Here is a 16,552-nt window from a genome sequence, read left to right as displayed (position 1 = left end):
GCAAGTGTCTTTTAATTTCATGACAGCAGTCACCATCCACAGTGATTTTGGAGCCCAAGAAAATAAAATCTTTCCACTTTCCCCTATGTATTTGCCATGAAGTGATGGGACCAGATGCCATAACCTTAGTTTTTTGAATCTTGAGTTTTAAGCCAGCTTGTTCACTCTCCTCTTTCACCCTCCTCAAGAGGCCTAGTTGCTCTTCACTTCTGCCATTAGAGTGGTTGTTGTATAGCTGAGGTTGTTGATATTTCTCCTGGCAATTTTGATTTCAACTTGTGATTCATCCAGCCTGGCATTTCACATGACGTACTCTGCATAGAAGTTAAATAGACAGGATGACATTATACAGCCTTGTTGTCCTTTCTCAATTTTGAACCAGTTGTTCCATGTAATGTTCTATTGGTTGCCTCTTGACCTTAGATACGGGTTTCTCAGGAAACAGGTAAGGTGGTCTGGTATTCCCTTCTCTTTAAGAATTTTCCACAGTTTGTTGTGATATACACAGTCAAAGGCTTTAGCATAGTCAGTGAAGCAAAAGTAGGTATATTTCTGGATTCCCTTACTTTCTCTATCATCCAGCGAATGTTGGCAATTTGATCTTTGGTTCCTCTGCCTTTTCTAAACCCAGCTTGTACATCTGGAAGTTTTTGGTTCACATACTGCGGAAGCCTAGCTTGAAAGCGAAAGATATATCCAACTGAATGCAGAGTTACAGAGAATAGCAAGGAGAGATAAGGCCTTCATCAATGAACAATGCAAAAAACTAGAGGGAAACAACAGAATGGAAAAGACTAGAGATCTCTTTAAGAAAACTGGAGATATCAAGGGAACATTTCACGCAAGGGTGGGCACGATATTGGACAGAAACAGTAAGGACCTAACAGAAGCAGAACATGCTAAGAAGAGGTGGCAAGACTACAAAGAACTATACAAAAAAGTCTTAATGACCCAGATAAACACAATGATGTGGTTACTTACCTAGAACCAGACATCCCGGAGTGTGAAGTTAAGTGGGCCTTAGGAAGCACTACTATGAGCAAAGCTAGTACAGCTGATAGAATTCCAGCTAAGCTGTTTTAAATCCTAAAAGATGATGATATTAAAATACTGCACTCAATATGTCAGCAAATTTGGAAAACTCAGTAATGGTCACAGGATTGGAAAAGGCCAGTTTTCATTCCACTTCCAAAGAAAGTGCAATACCAAAGAATATTCAAACTGCTATACAATTGTGCTCATTTCACATGCTTATTTTGGTTATATACATATAAAATATATTCAAAATATAGTTTTTCCGATTCTTTTCCAATATAGATTATTACAAGTTATAGAATATAGCTCCCTGTGCTGTACAGTAAGTTCTTGTTGCTTATCTATTTTATATATAGTAGTGTATATCTGCTAATCCCAAACTCCTAATTTATCCCTCCTCTCTTCCCCCTTGGTAACCATAAGTTAGTTCTCAATGTCTCTGAATCTGTTTTGTAAATGAGTTCATCTGTATCATTTTTTTAGATTCAACATATAAGTGGAATCATGTATTTGTCTTTCTCTGACTTCACTTGGTATGAATGTAGGTCTCTCCATGTTGCTGAAAATAGCATTATTTCATTCTTTTTCATGGCAGAGTAATAGTCCAGTGTGTATATATATCACATCTTCTTTATCCATTCATCTGTTTATGGACATTTAGGTTGCTTATATGTCTTGGCTATTATAAATAGTGCTTTTATGAACATTGGGAGCATGTATCTTATTGAATTAGAATTATCTTTTTTTGGATATATGTCCAGGAGTTGGATTACTGGATTGTATGGTAACTCTATTTCTAGTTTTTTAGGAAACCTCCATACTGTTCTCCATAGTGGCTGCACCGATTTACATTCCCACCAACAGTGTAGGAGGGTTCCCTTTGCTCCATACCCTCTCCAGCATTTGTTATTTGTGGACTTTTTGGTGAAAGCCATTCTGACCAATGTGAGGTGATACCTCATTGTAGTTTTGATTTGCATTGCTAATAATTAGCAATGTTGAGCATCTTTTCATGCGTCTATTGGCCACCTATATGTCTTCTTTGGAGAAATGTCTACTTCTGGATCTGTTGACCATTTTTGATTGGGTTGGTTTCTTTGTTTTTGATATTGAGTTGTATGAGCTGTTTGTATATTTTGGAAGTTAATCCCTTGTCAGTCACATCATTTGCAGGTATTTTCTCCCATTCCATAGGTTGTCTTTTCATTTTCTTTATGGTTACCTTTGCTGTACAAGAGCTTGCTAGTTTGGTTAGGTCCCATTCATTCAATTTTGCTTCTATTTCTATCACCTTGGGAGATTGACCTAGGAAAACACCGCTATGATTTATGTCAGAGAATGTTTTACCTATGTTCTCTTCTAAGAGTTTTATAGTGTCACTCTTATACTTACGTCTTTAGGTCATTTCGAGCTGACTTTTGTATATGGTGTGAGTGTGTGTTCTAACTTTATTGATTTATGTAGAGCTGTCCAGCCTTCCCAGCACCATTTGCTGAAGACTTTTTCTTATTGTATATTCTTGCCTCCTTTGTCCAAGATTAATTGACTGTAGTTGGCAGAGGAACCAGAGATCAAATTGCCAACATCCGATGGATCATGGAAAAAGCAAGAGAGTTCCAGAAAAACATCTATTTCTGCTTTATTGACTATGCCAAAGCCTTTGACTGTGTGGATCACAAGAAACTGTGGAAAATTCTGAGAGATGGGAATACCAGACCACCTGACCTGCCTCTTGAGAAATCTGTATGCAGGTCAGGAAGCAACAGTTAGAACTGGACATGGAACAATAGACTGGTTCCAAATAGGAAAAGGAGTACGTCAAGGCTGTATATTGTCACCCTGCTTATTTAACTTATATGCAGTGTACATCATGAGAAATGCTGGACTGGAAGAAACACAAGCTGGAATCAAGATTGCTGGGAGAAATATCAATAACCTCAGATATGCTGATGATACCACCCTTATGGCAGAAAGTGAAGAGGAACTAAAAAGCCTCTTGATGAGAGTGAAAGAGGAGAGTGAAAAAGTTGGCTTAAAGCTCAACATTCAGAAAATGAAGATCATGGCATCCGGTCCCATCACTTCATGGGAAATAGATGGGGAAACAGTGGAAACAGCGTTAGACTTTATTTTTTTGGGCTCCAAAATCACTGCAGATGGTGACTGCAGCCATGAAATTAAAAGACGCTTAAGGAAAGTTGTGACCAACCTAGACAGCATATTAAAAAGCAGAGGCATTACTTTGCCAACTAAGGTCCATCTAATCAAGGCTATGGTTTTTCCAGTAGTCATGTATGGATGTGAGAGTTGGACTGTGAAGAAGGCTGAGTGCCTAATTGATGTTTTTGAACTATGGTGTTGGAGAAGACTCTTGAAAGTCCCTTGGACTGCAAGTGTTGACTCATTGGAAAAGACTCTGATGCTGGGAGAGATTGGGGGCAGGAGGAGAAGGGGACGACAGAGGATGAGATGGCTGGATGGCATCACTGACTCAATGGACGTGAGTCTGAGTGAACTCTGGGAGTTGGTGATGGACAGGGAAGCCTGGCATGCTGCGATTCATGGGGTCGCAAAGAGTTGGACATGACTGAGCGACTGAACTGAACCGAACTGATGTGGGTTTATTTCTGGATTCTGTTCCATGGAGCCATATGTCTGTTTTTGTGCCAATACCATGCTGTTTTGTTTACTGCAGCTTTGTAGTATTGGCTGAAGACTAGGTCTCACTCCCATTTTCTATTTCTGGAAGAATACTTCAACTTTGTATTCTGTCACTCCCATTAGATATTTTATCTTTGGATTAAACAAAAAATCTAACAGAAGCTCTTTTGTGATCTAGTTTTTTTTTTTTTTTTTAAACATCCTATTCTTGTTTTATCTCCCTAAGGATATTATATTTTGGTGCAGGGTTGTTTTTTTAACGCTCTTCTCTTTCCTACACTGTCTCTATCTCTCGTTTCTTTTCTTTGGCCAGTTGATTTGGACTCTTCCTTGAAACTTTTTAAGTTATTATATTTGCAAATAGGGGAGTTTGTTAGGACTAGTGAAGCAAAGGCCTGGGGAAATTCAAATCTAGTTTATTTGTTGGAAGCTTTGCCGTCTGAGGGGTCCTGGCTGTCTGTGCTCTTTGTGTGTGTGTGTGTGTGTGTGTGTGTGTGCGCACGTACAAAGGCCCAGTACACACTGATCTGTGTCGTTGTAGGATGTTGGAACAGTGATACAGTCTTTACGTTGAGAAATATATGGAGGTCTTTTCTCCAAAGCCAGTTTTTCCAGTGAAGAATGTTCCAGTCATCTGTCTGGGGGTCAGATGCCTAGTCCTGGGCATTCTGGGAGCCTTGCAGGTGCTGGTGGGCTGGGCACTCTTGAGGGCAGCTCACTTCATCCCTCCCCGCTCCTTTTAGACCTGTACCTCTCAGAGCTCTCTGTTCTGCCTGGTGTCCCCACGTCCAGAGCCTACCTGGCTCAATTGCTCTAGGGTCTGTCCAGCTCCTTACAAGGTGAGATGGCAAAGAGGACTTTTTCCTGGCTGTGCAGAACACAGGGAGAGGACTGGAGTCTGGTTCCCCCATTTCCAACCTGGTACCCTTGCTTGAAGGTTTCCCAGGTGGCTCAGTGGCAAAGAATCCACCTGCAATGCATGCATTTGATCTCTGGGTTGGGAAGATCTCCTGGAGAAGGAAATGTATTCCAGTATTCTTGAGTGGGAAATCCCACGGACAGAGGATCCTGGTGAGCTACAATTCATGGGGTTGCAGAGTCAGACATGACTTAGTGATTAAACAACGACGCTTGCTTGGCCCCCCATCACGCTGGGGCCCCACAGGGCTAATCAGTTCATTTCTGGTTCATTTCTCTCTCTGCTAATTTAGTCAATGATCTTTCATCAGCTTTCAGCTGCCAAAGCCTTTCAAATTCTCTTAAATACTGCTATCTCCTTCCACATTAATTCTGACCTTGTGAGTGATAATCTTTTCAGTCCTTTCCTGTCAGTATAGTGGTGCTTGTAAAGGAAAATAGATGAATGCGTGTCATCTATATACCTTAATTAGAAGACTATTTCTCTTAAAAACCTAATCTTACTGATTCAATAGTTTTTCAATTTTCTGATAGAAAAACCAAGTAAACATTTTTTAAGTGATCTCTAGTTTTATTGCTTCAAGGTACAAAACGTGGCCCAAACTGTTTCTTTGGCCGACTCTCTGAGGTTTTCCTATCTCGATGTATGCAGTCAGTTTTGGGTAATGTTCCAAGTATACTGGAAAGAAGGTGTGTTCTCTCTAGGGTAAGAGCTTGATGTATTCCTGCTTATTAAACTTTATTAATTATTAAAATCCTCTGAGTTCTTAATGTTTCCTTGATCTGTCATAAACTAATACTAGTGGTGTGTTAGTCTCAAATGCAATTATGTTTTTGTCGATTTCTTTTCCTCTTGCATTTCTGGCAGTTTTTGCTTTCTATCTGATGCTCCTTAATCCACATGTGGAAGGTCGTGGCTCTTGTAGCTTCATTGTTAGTGCCTCTGTCAACATGAAAATTTTTTCTGTTGTATCTATTGCTATTTCCTTGAATTTTGTATTTACAGAGCATCGCCCCAGCAGAGGGACCAGGGTCAGCAGTGCAGAAGCACTGAGGCGGCCCATGGTTTGGTGATGCGGTGGTAGAGGTGTGACAGGTAAGCCAGGTGACAGAGGGCTGGGGAAGGGACAGGAGGTGATGGCAGGTCCCTGCAGACAGTACACTTTAACAAATGTTGTCTGAGGGAAGGAAGCCTTCCCGGAGCAGGTGATGAGCAGGTGGAGAGCTGGTGCTCTAAAAGCTGTGAGCAGCAGCAGCAAGGGCTGAAGAGTGAGGAGGGGTGAAAGCAAGGCAGTGGCTGGGGCTGCCTCTCCATCGCCGCTGCAGGGATGGAGCAGTGAGGGCAGGGCGGCCCAGCTGGTGGTGACCAGGGCAGAGGGTCGCTGTGGCGCCCCCCACCCCCGCCCCGTGGGGTAGGAGGGTGGCTCTCAGAGCAGCAAGAGCACCTGGCTGGGAGGTCTGCGAAGAGGCACCATGGTGAACAGGGCAGATGGGAACCCAGGGGCCTGGTCTGAAAGGGAAGTTTCTCCCACCTGCAGTCCTCACCTTGTGCAGGCACAGCCGAGGGGCTTGGGCACTGGCTTGTTCCCAGCAAAGGCCCTGGGTTCAGCCTTGCGGGCAGGAAGGAGGTCACGCATTGGGGCATCTCAGGTATCAGAGGCTTTTTTATGTCTCATTCAGTCACAACCTGCTAGTGCCTCTGGACCAACCTCCTTCCCTCCTGGAGCCAGATTTCAGGGGCTGGGGCAGATTTCGGGTTCCAGAAAGAGACCCCAGTCCTCCTTCCCGACCCTCAACTGCCACTGGGGTGAACCAAGTGCTGGCGTCCCCTGGTACAGAACTGTGTCAGTCTATGACTCGGGGGTCACTTCTGGAAAAGCTCGAGACACAGCTGCATGGAGAGGCGAGTCAGGCTTAAAATAGCTAAATAAATCTTTAATATTTCTAATTGCAAATGTACAGAAATTGCACAGCCACACAGTCTTAGAACACCAACAACTTTCTCTGTACATTATTACATAGTTAGAGTCACAGCTGGAGGGAGGCACTCTGGCCAAGACTCCAACGTTTGCATTTTTTTCCTTTTCACATACTTACAAAAGGCGGGGCGGGAGGTGGAGTGGGGCTGGGGGAGCTGGGGGAGTGTGTAGAAAAAGAGGGGCTGTTTCCCTGGGGTCTGCCTTACGCAGACAGATGGGGTGGGAGGGCGTGAGAGGTGGACACCAGGGCAGATGCTCTGCAGGGTGGGGGTCGCCTGGAGCTCTGCCCTGGGTTCCCCACCCTCATTCTGGGCGGTTGGAAAGAGTCTTCACTCAAAGGAAGTTTGGCAGTTTCCTTTACCCTAAACATAAAAGTTAGGCGGAAAGTCAGGCCTCTCTGTTGGCAGGAGAGGGCCAGGGGACAGCCTTCCCTGGTGGTGGTGGGGGGCACCGGGCTTGGGACCCCCGTCTCCCCCATCCCTCCCTCGGGGACGCGGGTTCAGGGTGACCCAGAGGGGGCGCGCATTCCCCAGCCACCCAGACAGCACACTGCAAAACCCCAACCCCCAGATCCCCGACCTCCGACCTCTGCCTCCTGCCCAATACTGTCCTCTAGATTAAAAATAAAATAAAAAACCGCCAGAGAGCAGCGGTCCCGGGCAGCCCTCGGCAGCACCAGGACTGAAGGACTATGTACAACCATTGGGTGAAATAGTTACATTACAGTCAAACACCAAGAACATTTACAAAAATCGTCAGACTTGCAGTTCAGATAAAAATCTGTGGAGAGTCTGTACACTTTTACAGTTTTTGCACTAAGTAGATAAGGCTCTCGGCCCGAGAGCTCGCAACCCAGGCCAAGGGCCGCCAGCACCGGCCTCCGGAGCCTGGCTGTGCAGGCCCTGGGACCCTCCCCCTGTATTGCTAAGAGGCGCTCGGTTCAATCCGAGGTCGCTCAACGCTCAACGAGGCATCCGCGGGAGAGGGGTGGGGGACGGGTGGGGAGCATTCGCCAGGCAGAAGAGGGGTGCATCGGAACCAGAGGCTGACGTCCCTGGGGCCAGGCCTTGCCTATGTGGCCAGAGGAGTGGGGCAGGGCCTCCGCCCGCCACGGCCTGCCTTCCTGAGGTCTGTGGCCTTTCGGGGGGTCCTGACCCCTCCCCACCAGCAGGTCTCTGGGCTAACTGAGCTGCAGCTTCCACCCCAGGACGGGGTGCAGTGTGGTCTGAGCCACCCAGCCCCTGTTGCTCCCCAACTCTGGGTCCTGGTGGAGCGGCTCCCGTCCCAGAGGCAGGAAGGGGTGACTCCCCAGCTTTCCCACGGCTGAAGGCAGTCGGGGTGGCTCCTGGCTGCGGGATGGATGCCCCAGCTCTGGCCCCAAGATTCTCTAGGGTCAGGGGTGGGAACAAGGACAAGAGAGACCCAAGTTCCTGCCCACTTATGTCCCGCAAGGGTGGGAGCGGGGGGGCAGTGGGGAGGGCCCACAAGCTACAGAACAGCCTGGGGCTGAGGGAAACCGGCCCCAGCCGTGGGTGGGCCCCTCCCCTCCCCTGTCTGCAGCGCCTGGGTCCTCGGTGGGCCCGGGAGGGTGAGGCAGAGGCCGGCCGCACGCACGGGGCGGGTACAGGCTGCCGCGGTCTTGGAGAGGGAGCAAGTCTAACATCCTCCAGGGCCGCTATTTCCCATGCAGTGCGCACGCTCAATTTAAAAGGCCCCTGTGTTCCAGCAAGCGAGCAAGCGGGCTTTTGTTTCTAATGCATACTGTGAAAGGAAAAAAAATCACAGTTATCCACCTTTTCAGGGCCTGTGGGCACTAGAATTCTTTTTCTAACCATCCACCAGGAAAGCTCAGCCTGTCTCTCGGGAGGGGGGGGTGGGGTGGGGTGGGGTGGGGTGTACCTGCTGGCCACTCCCTGCGGGGCCACCATGTGGGCACGCGAGCTCTGGGAGACAGGCGGCCACTGCTATGGTGCCACCTGGGCCAGCTCTGCCCAGATCTTTGGCTTCGGGGGGGTGCCCAGCACATCAGCCTGGGCCCCTGTGGCAAGTGAGGGAGGCTCTGATCTTCCCTTGGGTACGAGGGCCCAGAAGGAAGAGCTGAGATCCTCACTGGGTCTATAGACTGTCTATCTGACAGAGTTACGGTGGGAGGGGGCGGGCCGAGGGGCTGGGAACAGGTGTGGGGGTGACGCCTCGGCTCCGCACAGCCAGGAGGGGGCCCCAAGCATGCACTGGCAGGTGCTCAGGGTGGAGACAGGCGAGGGGACACAGCGCTCTGGCAGCTCCATCCTCCCCACCCTCTGTCTGCCTGCTGACCACCCTGTCGGCTTCTGGAACCGAGCGACAGGTCCCACAGGGCAGCACCTGGCTGCCCGGGAGTCCTGGGTCCCTGGGAGGCGAGGGGAAGCCACGGCAGGAGACCCCTGGCTCTCTGACCCTCCAACTCTCCGGGCGGCTCCCCCGGAGGGGGTATGTCGGGGCGGGGGTACATGCACTCTGCCAGGTGAAGGAGGAAAGGGGACGCGCACCAAGTTCAACACCCAAAACAGAGACACTGCGGCAGGCCCCTGCCCGCGCTAGGCTGCACCCTCCCCAGCCTGCGCCCAACACGCTTCTCGGGGGAGCGGGCCGGTGTCCCCTGCTTGCGCTGCGTCAGTCTCTTGCGGCTCCCTCTGCAGCCGCCTCCTGGGCCGCGGGTGGAGTGGGGGAGGCGAGCCTCGGCCTCTGGGCCCCCGGCGCTGCTCCTCCCCAGGCCGAGACCCCGCCCTGGGCCACCAGAGTCCTCCCCTCCTCGGGCAGGTTAACAATTGCTGCTGTTTCGGAACTCGCCGTTTTCAGTAATCTGCAATTTGGTGGGGTTGGTGGGGGAGAGGCCGTTACGGGCTTGCATGCTGTACCTCTCTTTGAGCTGCGTCAGGGCGCTCATGAGGCGCGCGTTGGCTGCGTCCAGTGAGGCGATGCGCTTCTCCTGTGGAACAAAGAGGGCGTCAGTAGGGGCTGAGCCACGGGCTGCTGGGCCCAAGGTGGGGTGGGGGGGGTGGCACAGGGTCCGTGCCGGGAAAGGGGTCTCCCCGGAGCTGTGGCTGCCTACAAGAAGAGCGGGGAGGGAGGTGGCTGGGAGGACAAACACCGAGGATGCAGAGTTCCTGAAGCCGGGAGGAGGCAGCTCGCCCTCGTGGGAGAGGACCTCACAGAGCCCACCTTCCTCGTGTCCCTACTTCATTACCTGCTTCTCAGCCCAACAGCCCTAGTGGCGTCATGTGCCAGCTCCTTGAAGCCCCGAGGGCAGGCACGCTCAGTCATGTGCATGTGCGCGCGTGTGTGCACGTGTGTGCGTGTGTGTAACACAGAAGTCACAGCTCCCATCAGCCTTTGCAGTTTCCTGACTGAGCAAGGACTGGCCCTGGAGAGGAAAAGGGCACAGACCTGGATGAAGGAGACTGGAAGCCAGTCTCTCAACTGTCTTCCCCCCCTCAACGCAGTTGGGAAGCCAAGGGTTTGAATAAGAGTTCCCTTATTCTCTGTCCCCAGCCTGCTGTCACCCAGCCTTCCCCATTCCCCTCCCAACAGCTTTTACTCTGGTCAGAACACCTGGTGAAAGGTAATACCTAACTAAGCTGCCCAAGCAGGTGAGGAGCGGCCCTGCCCTTTTCAAAGCCTGTCCTAGTGAGCCTGTGGTCCACTGACACCCTCGACTCCGACTTCTTGGGGCAGAGATCCCGATCTCCTATCCTCCTTCGCTTCTGCAGTGGGGTATGACTGAGGATGTGAAGCAGCCAAAGCCACCCCCCTCCTAATCCCAGGTCCTTTAACACCTGTGGCTGTCCGAAAGGCCGGAGCCCCACACCTGAGCATCAATGATCTTCTGTTTGGAGTCTACAGCTGCTTGCATCTCCGCATGGTCCTTCTTCAGCTCCTCCTCCACTGACATCAACCTGTTACCAGACACAAGGACAGTCAGGCTGGCATTTGAGGGTGCAAGTGAGGGGGTGAGTGTGGGGCCTCGTGGGAACAAGTCATCACGCCCTCACAGAGGGGGACACACTAGGAGAGCCCCTCCTTGGGCCACAGACTCACCTCCCACCCTTGCCTGGGACGGAGGTGGCCTCCGCCACCCGACGCAGGCTGAGCCTGCTCCTTCCTTGGGGATTCTGTCCCCAAATCCCCAGAAGCCCCTGGCGTGGCCCCCTTCTGATGTTCCTCCAGGAGCCAAGGGGGTGGGGTGGGTATTAGAGCCTCACGCACCCCAGGGCTGGGCGGGTGGTGTGGGGAACAGAGGCCCTGCTGGGCTCGAGAACTTTCTCCACCCACTCTGTATTCACCGAGGCTGCACCGGGTACTCGAGGTGGCAGGATGAAGCCACAAGGCACAGGGACACAGGCAGGGAGACAGCAGCTACCCTCTGCACGGGAAGCCGGGGAGCCATGGGAACAGAGACCGGGAAGCGGCTAACCGTCCTGGAGGGTGGGGTGCAGCTGCACTTGCTGAACGGGACACCGCAGGGCAGGCAAGAGCTGTTGGGTGGATGACGAGCTGGGACGACATAAGGATCACGGGGTCCGAAAGTTCAGAACGAGGGCCAGCATGGGCCTACTGCCAGCTGCCCCCGCCCTGAGACCATTCCTGGGCTCGCCCTGCTTGTCTCTCACACACCTGTCAGTCACTGCTGATCACTCCCAGCTTCCCACTGCACTCTCTGGGTCTGCATCCCCAGCTCCCCGGCCACTGCTCTGGAGACTCCTTGTCCTGTCTGTCCCAAGGACCTCAGGTTCCCCAGGGCTCTGCCTCAGCCCGTCATTCTTCTTGCTCTATGCTCTTCTCAGATGAGTTCACTTACTGCTTTATTTGGGCTTCCCAGCTGGCTCAGGGGTAAAGAATCAGCCTGCCATGCAGGAGGTGTGGGTTGGATCCCTGCGTTGGGAAGATCCCCTGGAGGAGGACATGGCAACTCACTCCAGTACTGTTGCTGGGAAAACCCCATGGACAAAGGGACCCGGTGGGCTACAGTCCATGGGGCTGCGGAACAGTCAGACATGACTGAGCACGCACAGCTTTCCTCCTGTCTCTGCCCTCGGGACTTCGGCGCAGCACAGCATCTAAGCCCCAGGCAAGCACTCAGTCCATCTCACAGCAGACTCACAGGAAGGTCGACGGTGCCGGGGCAGGTACCACACAGGACTGGCATGAAAAGCCAGTGGGATCCGGGTTGAGGAGGAAGGGACGTGGGATCCTGCCAAGGTCGGGGGTGGGCGTTCCTTTGTCACGGGAACGTAAGACACTGAGCAAAGCCTGGATGAAGAGGAGGAGGTGGAAGCAATGGGGAAAGTGGGAGAAACTTCTGTTTCCAGCTATGGTGGAATAACAGGCACTGGGTTTAACCTCCTGCCACAGAAACACCAAACTAGAAAACGGAACAAAATATATGAAACAAAGGTTTCCAGACACTGAAAAACAGGCAGCGCAGTATAGCGCGGGACTCCCAAGAGATGGGAACACGCGAGGGGAGCCCCGCCCACTGCTGAGAGTGTCCAGGCAAGCAAAGGACCGAAGTGATCACAGAGGGTCAGGGTACCGGGGAGGATGGGGGGTTGGGGTGGGGGAAGATGAGACGGAAGACTCTACCCATCTCCTGAGGGGTCCCCTTGGGGCTTTGGCTGAGAACTGGTCTGCATGCTTGTGAGAAAAACAGGCGAGAGCCACTGGCAAGGAATACACAAAACTAACCCGAAAATAGTTTAGGATCATTCCAAGCAGTAAAAACACTCCTGGGTTAGTAAACACAGAGCCAGATTAGCTCTGGACTAAAGACTACCCAAGACCCACCCCAACAGAGCTTACAAAAAAACCTCGGAAAGACTCAAGACAGACTCTTTCAACTTCATTGTGTCCCAGAACAAAGCCCCCAGGTACTTAAAGGAACATAAGACATCCAGCAGCTACGTAAAAAAAAAAAAAAAATCACAATGTCTGGCATCTAACCAAAACTCACCAAGCATGCAGAGAAGTAGGAAAACATAACCCTTAACCAGGAAGAACATCAATCAAGACAGACTTGGAAATGTCAGATGACAGGATTAGTGGACAAGGACATTAGAACAACTGTTGTAAATATATTCTATGTGCTCAAGAGAACAGAGGAAAAGCATGAGCAAGATGAGAAGAGAAACGGATGGGATTTAAACCAAACTGAAAGTTTAGAGGCAAAAGATACATCTGAAATGAAAAAAATACTGGATAGGAGTAACAGACTGGACTCTGAACAATGAATGAACCTGAAGGCACACTGTAACAATCTAAGATAAGACACAGGAAAAAATTTTTTTAAATAAAACAGCACCGGTAGGATGTGGGACAATATAAAGAAGACTAATATACGTGCAATGAGAATTCCAGAAAACAGCCTGGGGAAGCAGAACCCTATACCCACAGATCCAACAGCTTAACAAACTCCAGAAACATGAAGAAAACACGTCAAGGCACTTCGTAATCAAATTGTTGGCAATCGACGATAAAGGAAAAAATCTGCAAATCAGCCAGAGGAAAAGTGATATCAATACATTAAGGACAGAAGAACAAAAATCCCATCATAGTCCCTGCTATTATAGCCCACGTAAGGGCAAAATCTTGTCCACTGCTAGCTTTGGTAAACGGCCACACCGTGCACATTGTTCTAAAACAGCAGAGGTACACAGCCGTGGCAGACGTCCTATGACCTGCCAAGCCTAAATATCTATTATCCACCCCTTACAAAAAGTTTCCAACCTCTGCCCCTCAGGCAACAAGATATAGCTAATATGCCAATAAAGGAGGTAAGATGGAATCATAAAAAGAACTCAGTCTAGAAGAGGGCAGGAAAAGGAACAGATGGTACAAAGAGAAAACAAGTAGCAAGATAATAGGTTTAAACATAATTATATTGACAATTACATTAAATGTAAATAGTCTAAACATTCCAACTCAAAGGCAGAAACTAAGATTAGATAAAAAGCAAGAACAATAAGGTGTCTGTGATAGAAACTCACTTTATGTAGTGAGTGAGGGACATAGCTTTGTTGAAAGTATAAGGATAAAAAAGGATATAATGGGCTAATGTTAAAAAAAAAAAGTTAAGGGTAGCTGTATTAATATCAAAGTGGACTTCATAGAAAGGAATATTATGAGGGATAGTTATGAGGATGTTATGAGGAATATTACAAAATGATCTTATAACGATAAAGGGTCAGTTCATCAACAGCACATAATAAGCCTAAATCTGTATGCATCTAAAAATAAAGTTTCAGTGACTATGAAGTAAAAACCACAGAAATGAAAGAAGAAATAAATTCGTAATTATGATTAGAAACTTCATTATCCTTTTCTAAATAACTGGCAGAACAGTAAATAAGTACACAGAAAACCACTAAAGATACAGAAGATCTGAACAACACTATCAACTAAATTGACCTGTTTGACATTTATAGCAGGGAGGAAATACACCAGGAGTGGGTAGTAGAAATAAATGGTAAGTAAGCCACTGAATTCAAGAAAAGATGCATCCCTCAGAGAACAGGGTGAGAAGGAAGTGGTTAGGGTGAAAAGTGTTTTCTCTTTTGGAATCACGCACATGAGGTGAGCCAAGAGCAGAGTTGGCAGTTAAGTGAACAGTGGGCTCCTTGTCACCCCGGTTATAGGCCCTCTGCTCACGCTAACCATTTTATAAAGAGGAAACCCATAGGTAAATCAAGTAAACAATAATTAGGAGCAGAGAAGCAGGTAGTGTAAATAGGAGGAATTAAGGAAGGATTTTTTAATAGTGGACAAAGCATGAGGCCAGGCTGGGAAACATCATATTTACTGCACACCTGCTATATCTATGCTGAGGACAGATTCCTGTACCACGGAAACTAACACGTCAGTGCACACTGTCGCCTCGCACTTGGTGTTACTGCCATAAAGGAGGAGGCTACACCTTGACAACACTCCCTGCTTACAGATGGGCAGAGGAGGAGAGAGAGGCAAATCAACACGGAAATAAAGATAAGCCGTCAGTGAAGATGAGAGTCAGCACTCAAGTCACTGGTCCACCTGGAAATCTTCCTGCATAACCCACAGGCACCTTAAAATTCAACACACCCAACACTGGCCTCACCTCTCCCCCTCCCGACCCAAACCGGTCTTCTTCCAAAGGTCCTCGTCTCAGTAACTGGCACATGACCCACCTGGACGCTCTTGGTAAAAATCAGCGTTATTTTGTCTGCTTCCCTCCTCTCACTCCCACCCCCACCAGCTGCATGTAACTGACACGTATTCCTACTTCCCCTGCCCTGGACTGGATGGGTCCTCATTGTCTTTCCTGGTACCCCCTCCATCCAGCTTCTAAACTCTAAGAAAACGTGACTCCCCATGGGGGCCCCAAGGCCCTCTGCACGCTGCCTCGGCTGACCTCGCCTCTGCCAGGCCACCTATACACTCCACCACCTACCCACGTTGTACCACTGGGGTGCCCTGCACTCCAAGCTCCCGCCTTCCTCCGGGCTGCTGCCACGCAATCCCCGCCGCCTCAGACTCTTCTCTGCACTCAGCTCGTCAAGGCAGCTGAGCAGCCCGTCCCTGGGATCCGGGGCCTCCTGGAGGGCAGCGGGCAGGCCTGCTCCTCTGCACGTGTGGGGCCAGCGCTGGGCCCGGAGCAGGGACCGGCCGGCCGCCCTCACCTGCTGATGATGCCCTTCATCTGGATGTCCTTGTCCTCCTGCTGCCGCCGCAGCCGCTCCTCGCCCTCCTCTAGCCGTGCCTGGTACTCCAGCACCAGCTTCTGGGTTGTCTCCTCCTGGCACTTGAACAGGGTCTCATACTCCTCCAGCTTCTTGGTGGAGATTCGCAACTTGTCCTGCAGCACTGCCAGATCCTGCCAGGAGGGCAGCGCGCCACGGCACAGCACCCAGGACAGAAAGCACAGGCTCATGAGTCCGCTGGGAGGCAGCCTGGCTTGGAATGCCCCAGGGGACATCACCAGCCCAGCCCAGTTCACACAGCGGGGAGACGCCCAGGGACCCCAGCCAGACCTGGCATACGGAGTGAGACTCAACGCCTGGCCCCCGTCCAGGGCTCTCCCATCCCCAAGCCTGACCTACACCTATGAGCGGGATGAAGACTCAAACCCAGATCTCACAAGTAAGGGTCTTGAGCTTCTCCTAATAAACAAAGGTAAACTTCTCCTTACAAAGGTAAACAAAGGAAATCAGAGCGCTTTGGAAGTGGGGGCTCTACAGGAGGGCAAACTAGGGTCCAGAAAGGAAGTGAACCAAGCACATGGGGAGTAGAGTGACTAATGGGGTGAGATACTAGCCTCCCAGCCTCCATTTGACCCTAAAGTCATGGCGAGTTGCATGGCAAGTGCAGGGAGAGATTAAAGGCAAAGTGGTCCAGGGCTCTCTGGGTCTGACTCAGGTTGGCACTCCTGGCCTTTGGGGAAGAGGAGGGATGTGTAAATTAGCAAGAGAAGCAGTGAGCAAGCAGGCTGTGTGAGCTGAACAGAAGGGGAGGTGGGGTCAAGACCAGAATCAAAGGGCTGGAGGTGGGAGGTGGGGGCTGGGCACCCTGAGAATCCAGAGAGTGGGGAAGCAGGAAGGGCCTCTCCTTGGGTCTCCCTCATCAGTAAAGTGTGGCCCAAAGATCAGGAGATGGCAAGGCTATCTCCTGAAACAAAACTGGCCCCAGGGGAGAGCCCAGCTCTGGGAAAAAAGGCCCATCATGGGTCTTCTGCTCAGAGTAGTGTCAGAAAGGCCCTCCCTGGCACAGGCAGGACCGGGTGTCCAAGGAGTTCAAGGCAACTCCAGGATCTGCCTGCCAGGGTTAACAGCAAAGAAAGCATGAGAAACAGCAGCTCCCTGGGCTAAGGAACAAGGGAAGAGAACAAGCCAGCTGCAGCCTGACCCCTGAAATCCTTCGAGCCATCCCCATAACTCACACGTGGAAACGGA

General features: G+C 50.3%; 1 protein-coding gene across 4 annotated transcripts in view; it reads right to left on the bottom strand.

Moving 5' to 3' along the window:
• Positions 1 to 6,528: 6,528 nt before the first annotated feature.
• LOC120851940 (disabled homolog 2-interacting protein) overlaps positions 6,529 to 16,552 on the bottom strand; it is a 40,923-nt gene continuing 30,899 nt past the window's right edge. For 3 of the 4 annotated variants that reach the window (XM_040225035.1, XM_040225032.1, XM_040225033.1), the window contains exons 12-14: positions 15,284 to 15,477; positions 10,441 to 10,528; positions 6,529 to 9,561 (exon numbers count right to left, since the gene is read on the bottom strand). In XM_040225035.1, coding sequence (XP_040080969.1) covers positions 9,394 to 9,561; positions 10,441 to 10,528; positions 15,284 to 15,477 — 450 coding nt within the window. In that variant the 3' untranslated portion in view covers positions 6,529 to 9,393. The remainder of the gene's footprint in view (positions 9,562 to 10,440; positions 10,529 to 15,283; positions 15,478 to 16,552) is intronic. The other variant, XM_040225034.1, reaches the window with a different exon arrangement.

Source organism: Oryx dammah, unplaced genomic scaffold, assembly GCF_014754425.2.
Source record: "Oryx dammah isolate SB20612 unplaced genomic scaffold, SCBI_Odam_1.1 HiC_scaffold_25, whole genome shotgun sequence".
NCBI classification, from domain to species: domain Eukaryota; kingdom Metazoa; phylum Chordata; class Mammalia; order Artiodactyla; family Bovidae; genus Oryx; species Oryx dammah.
This window is presented reverse-complemented; position numbering and strand designations above follow the sequence as displayed.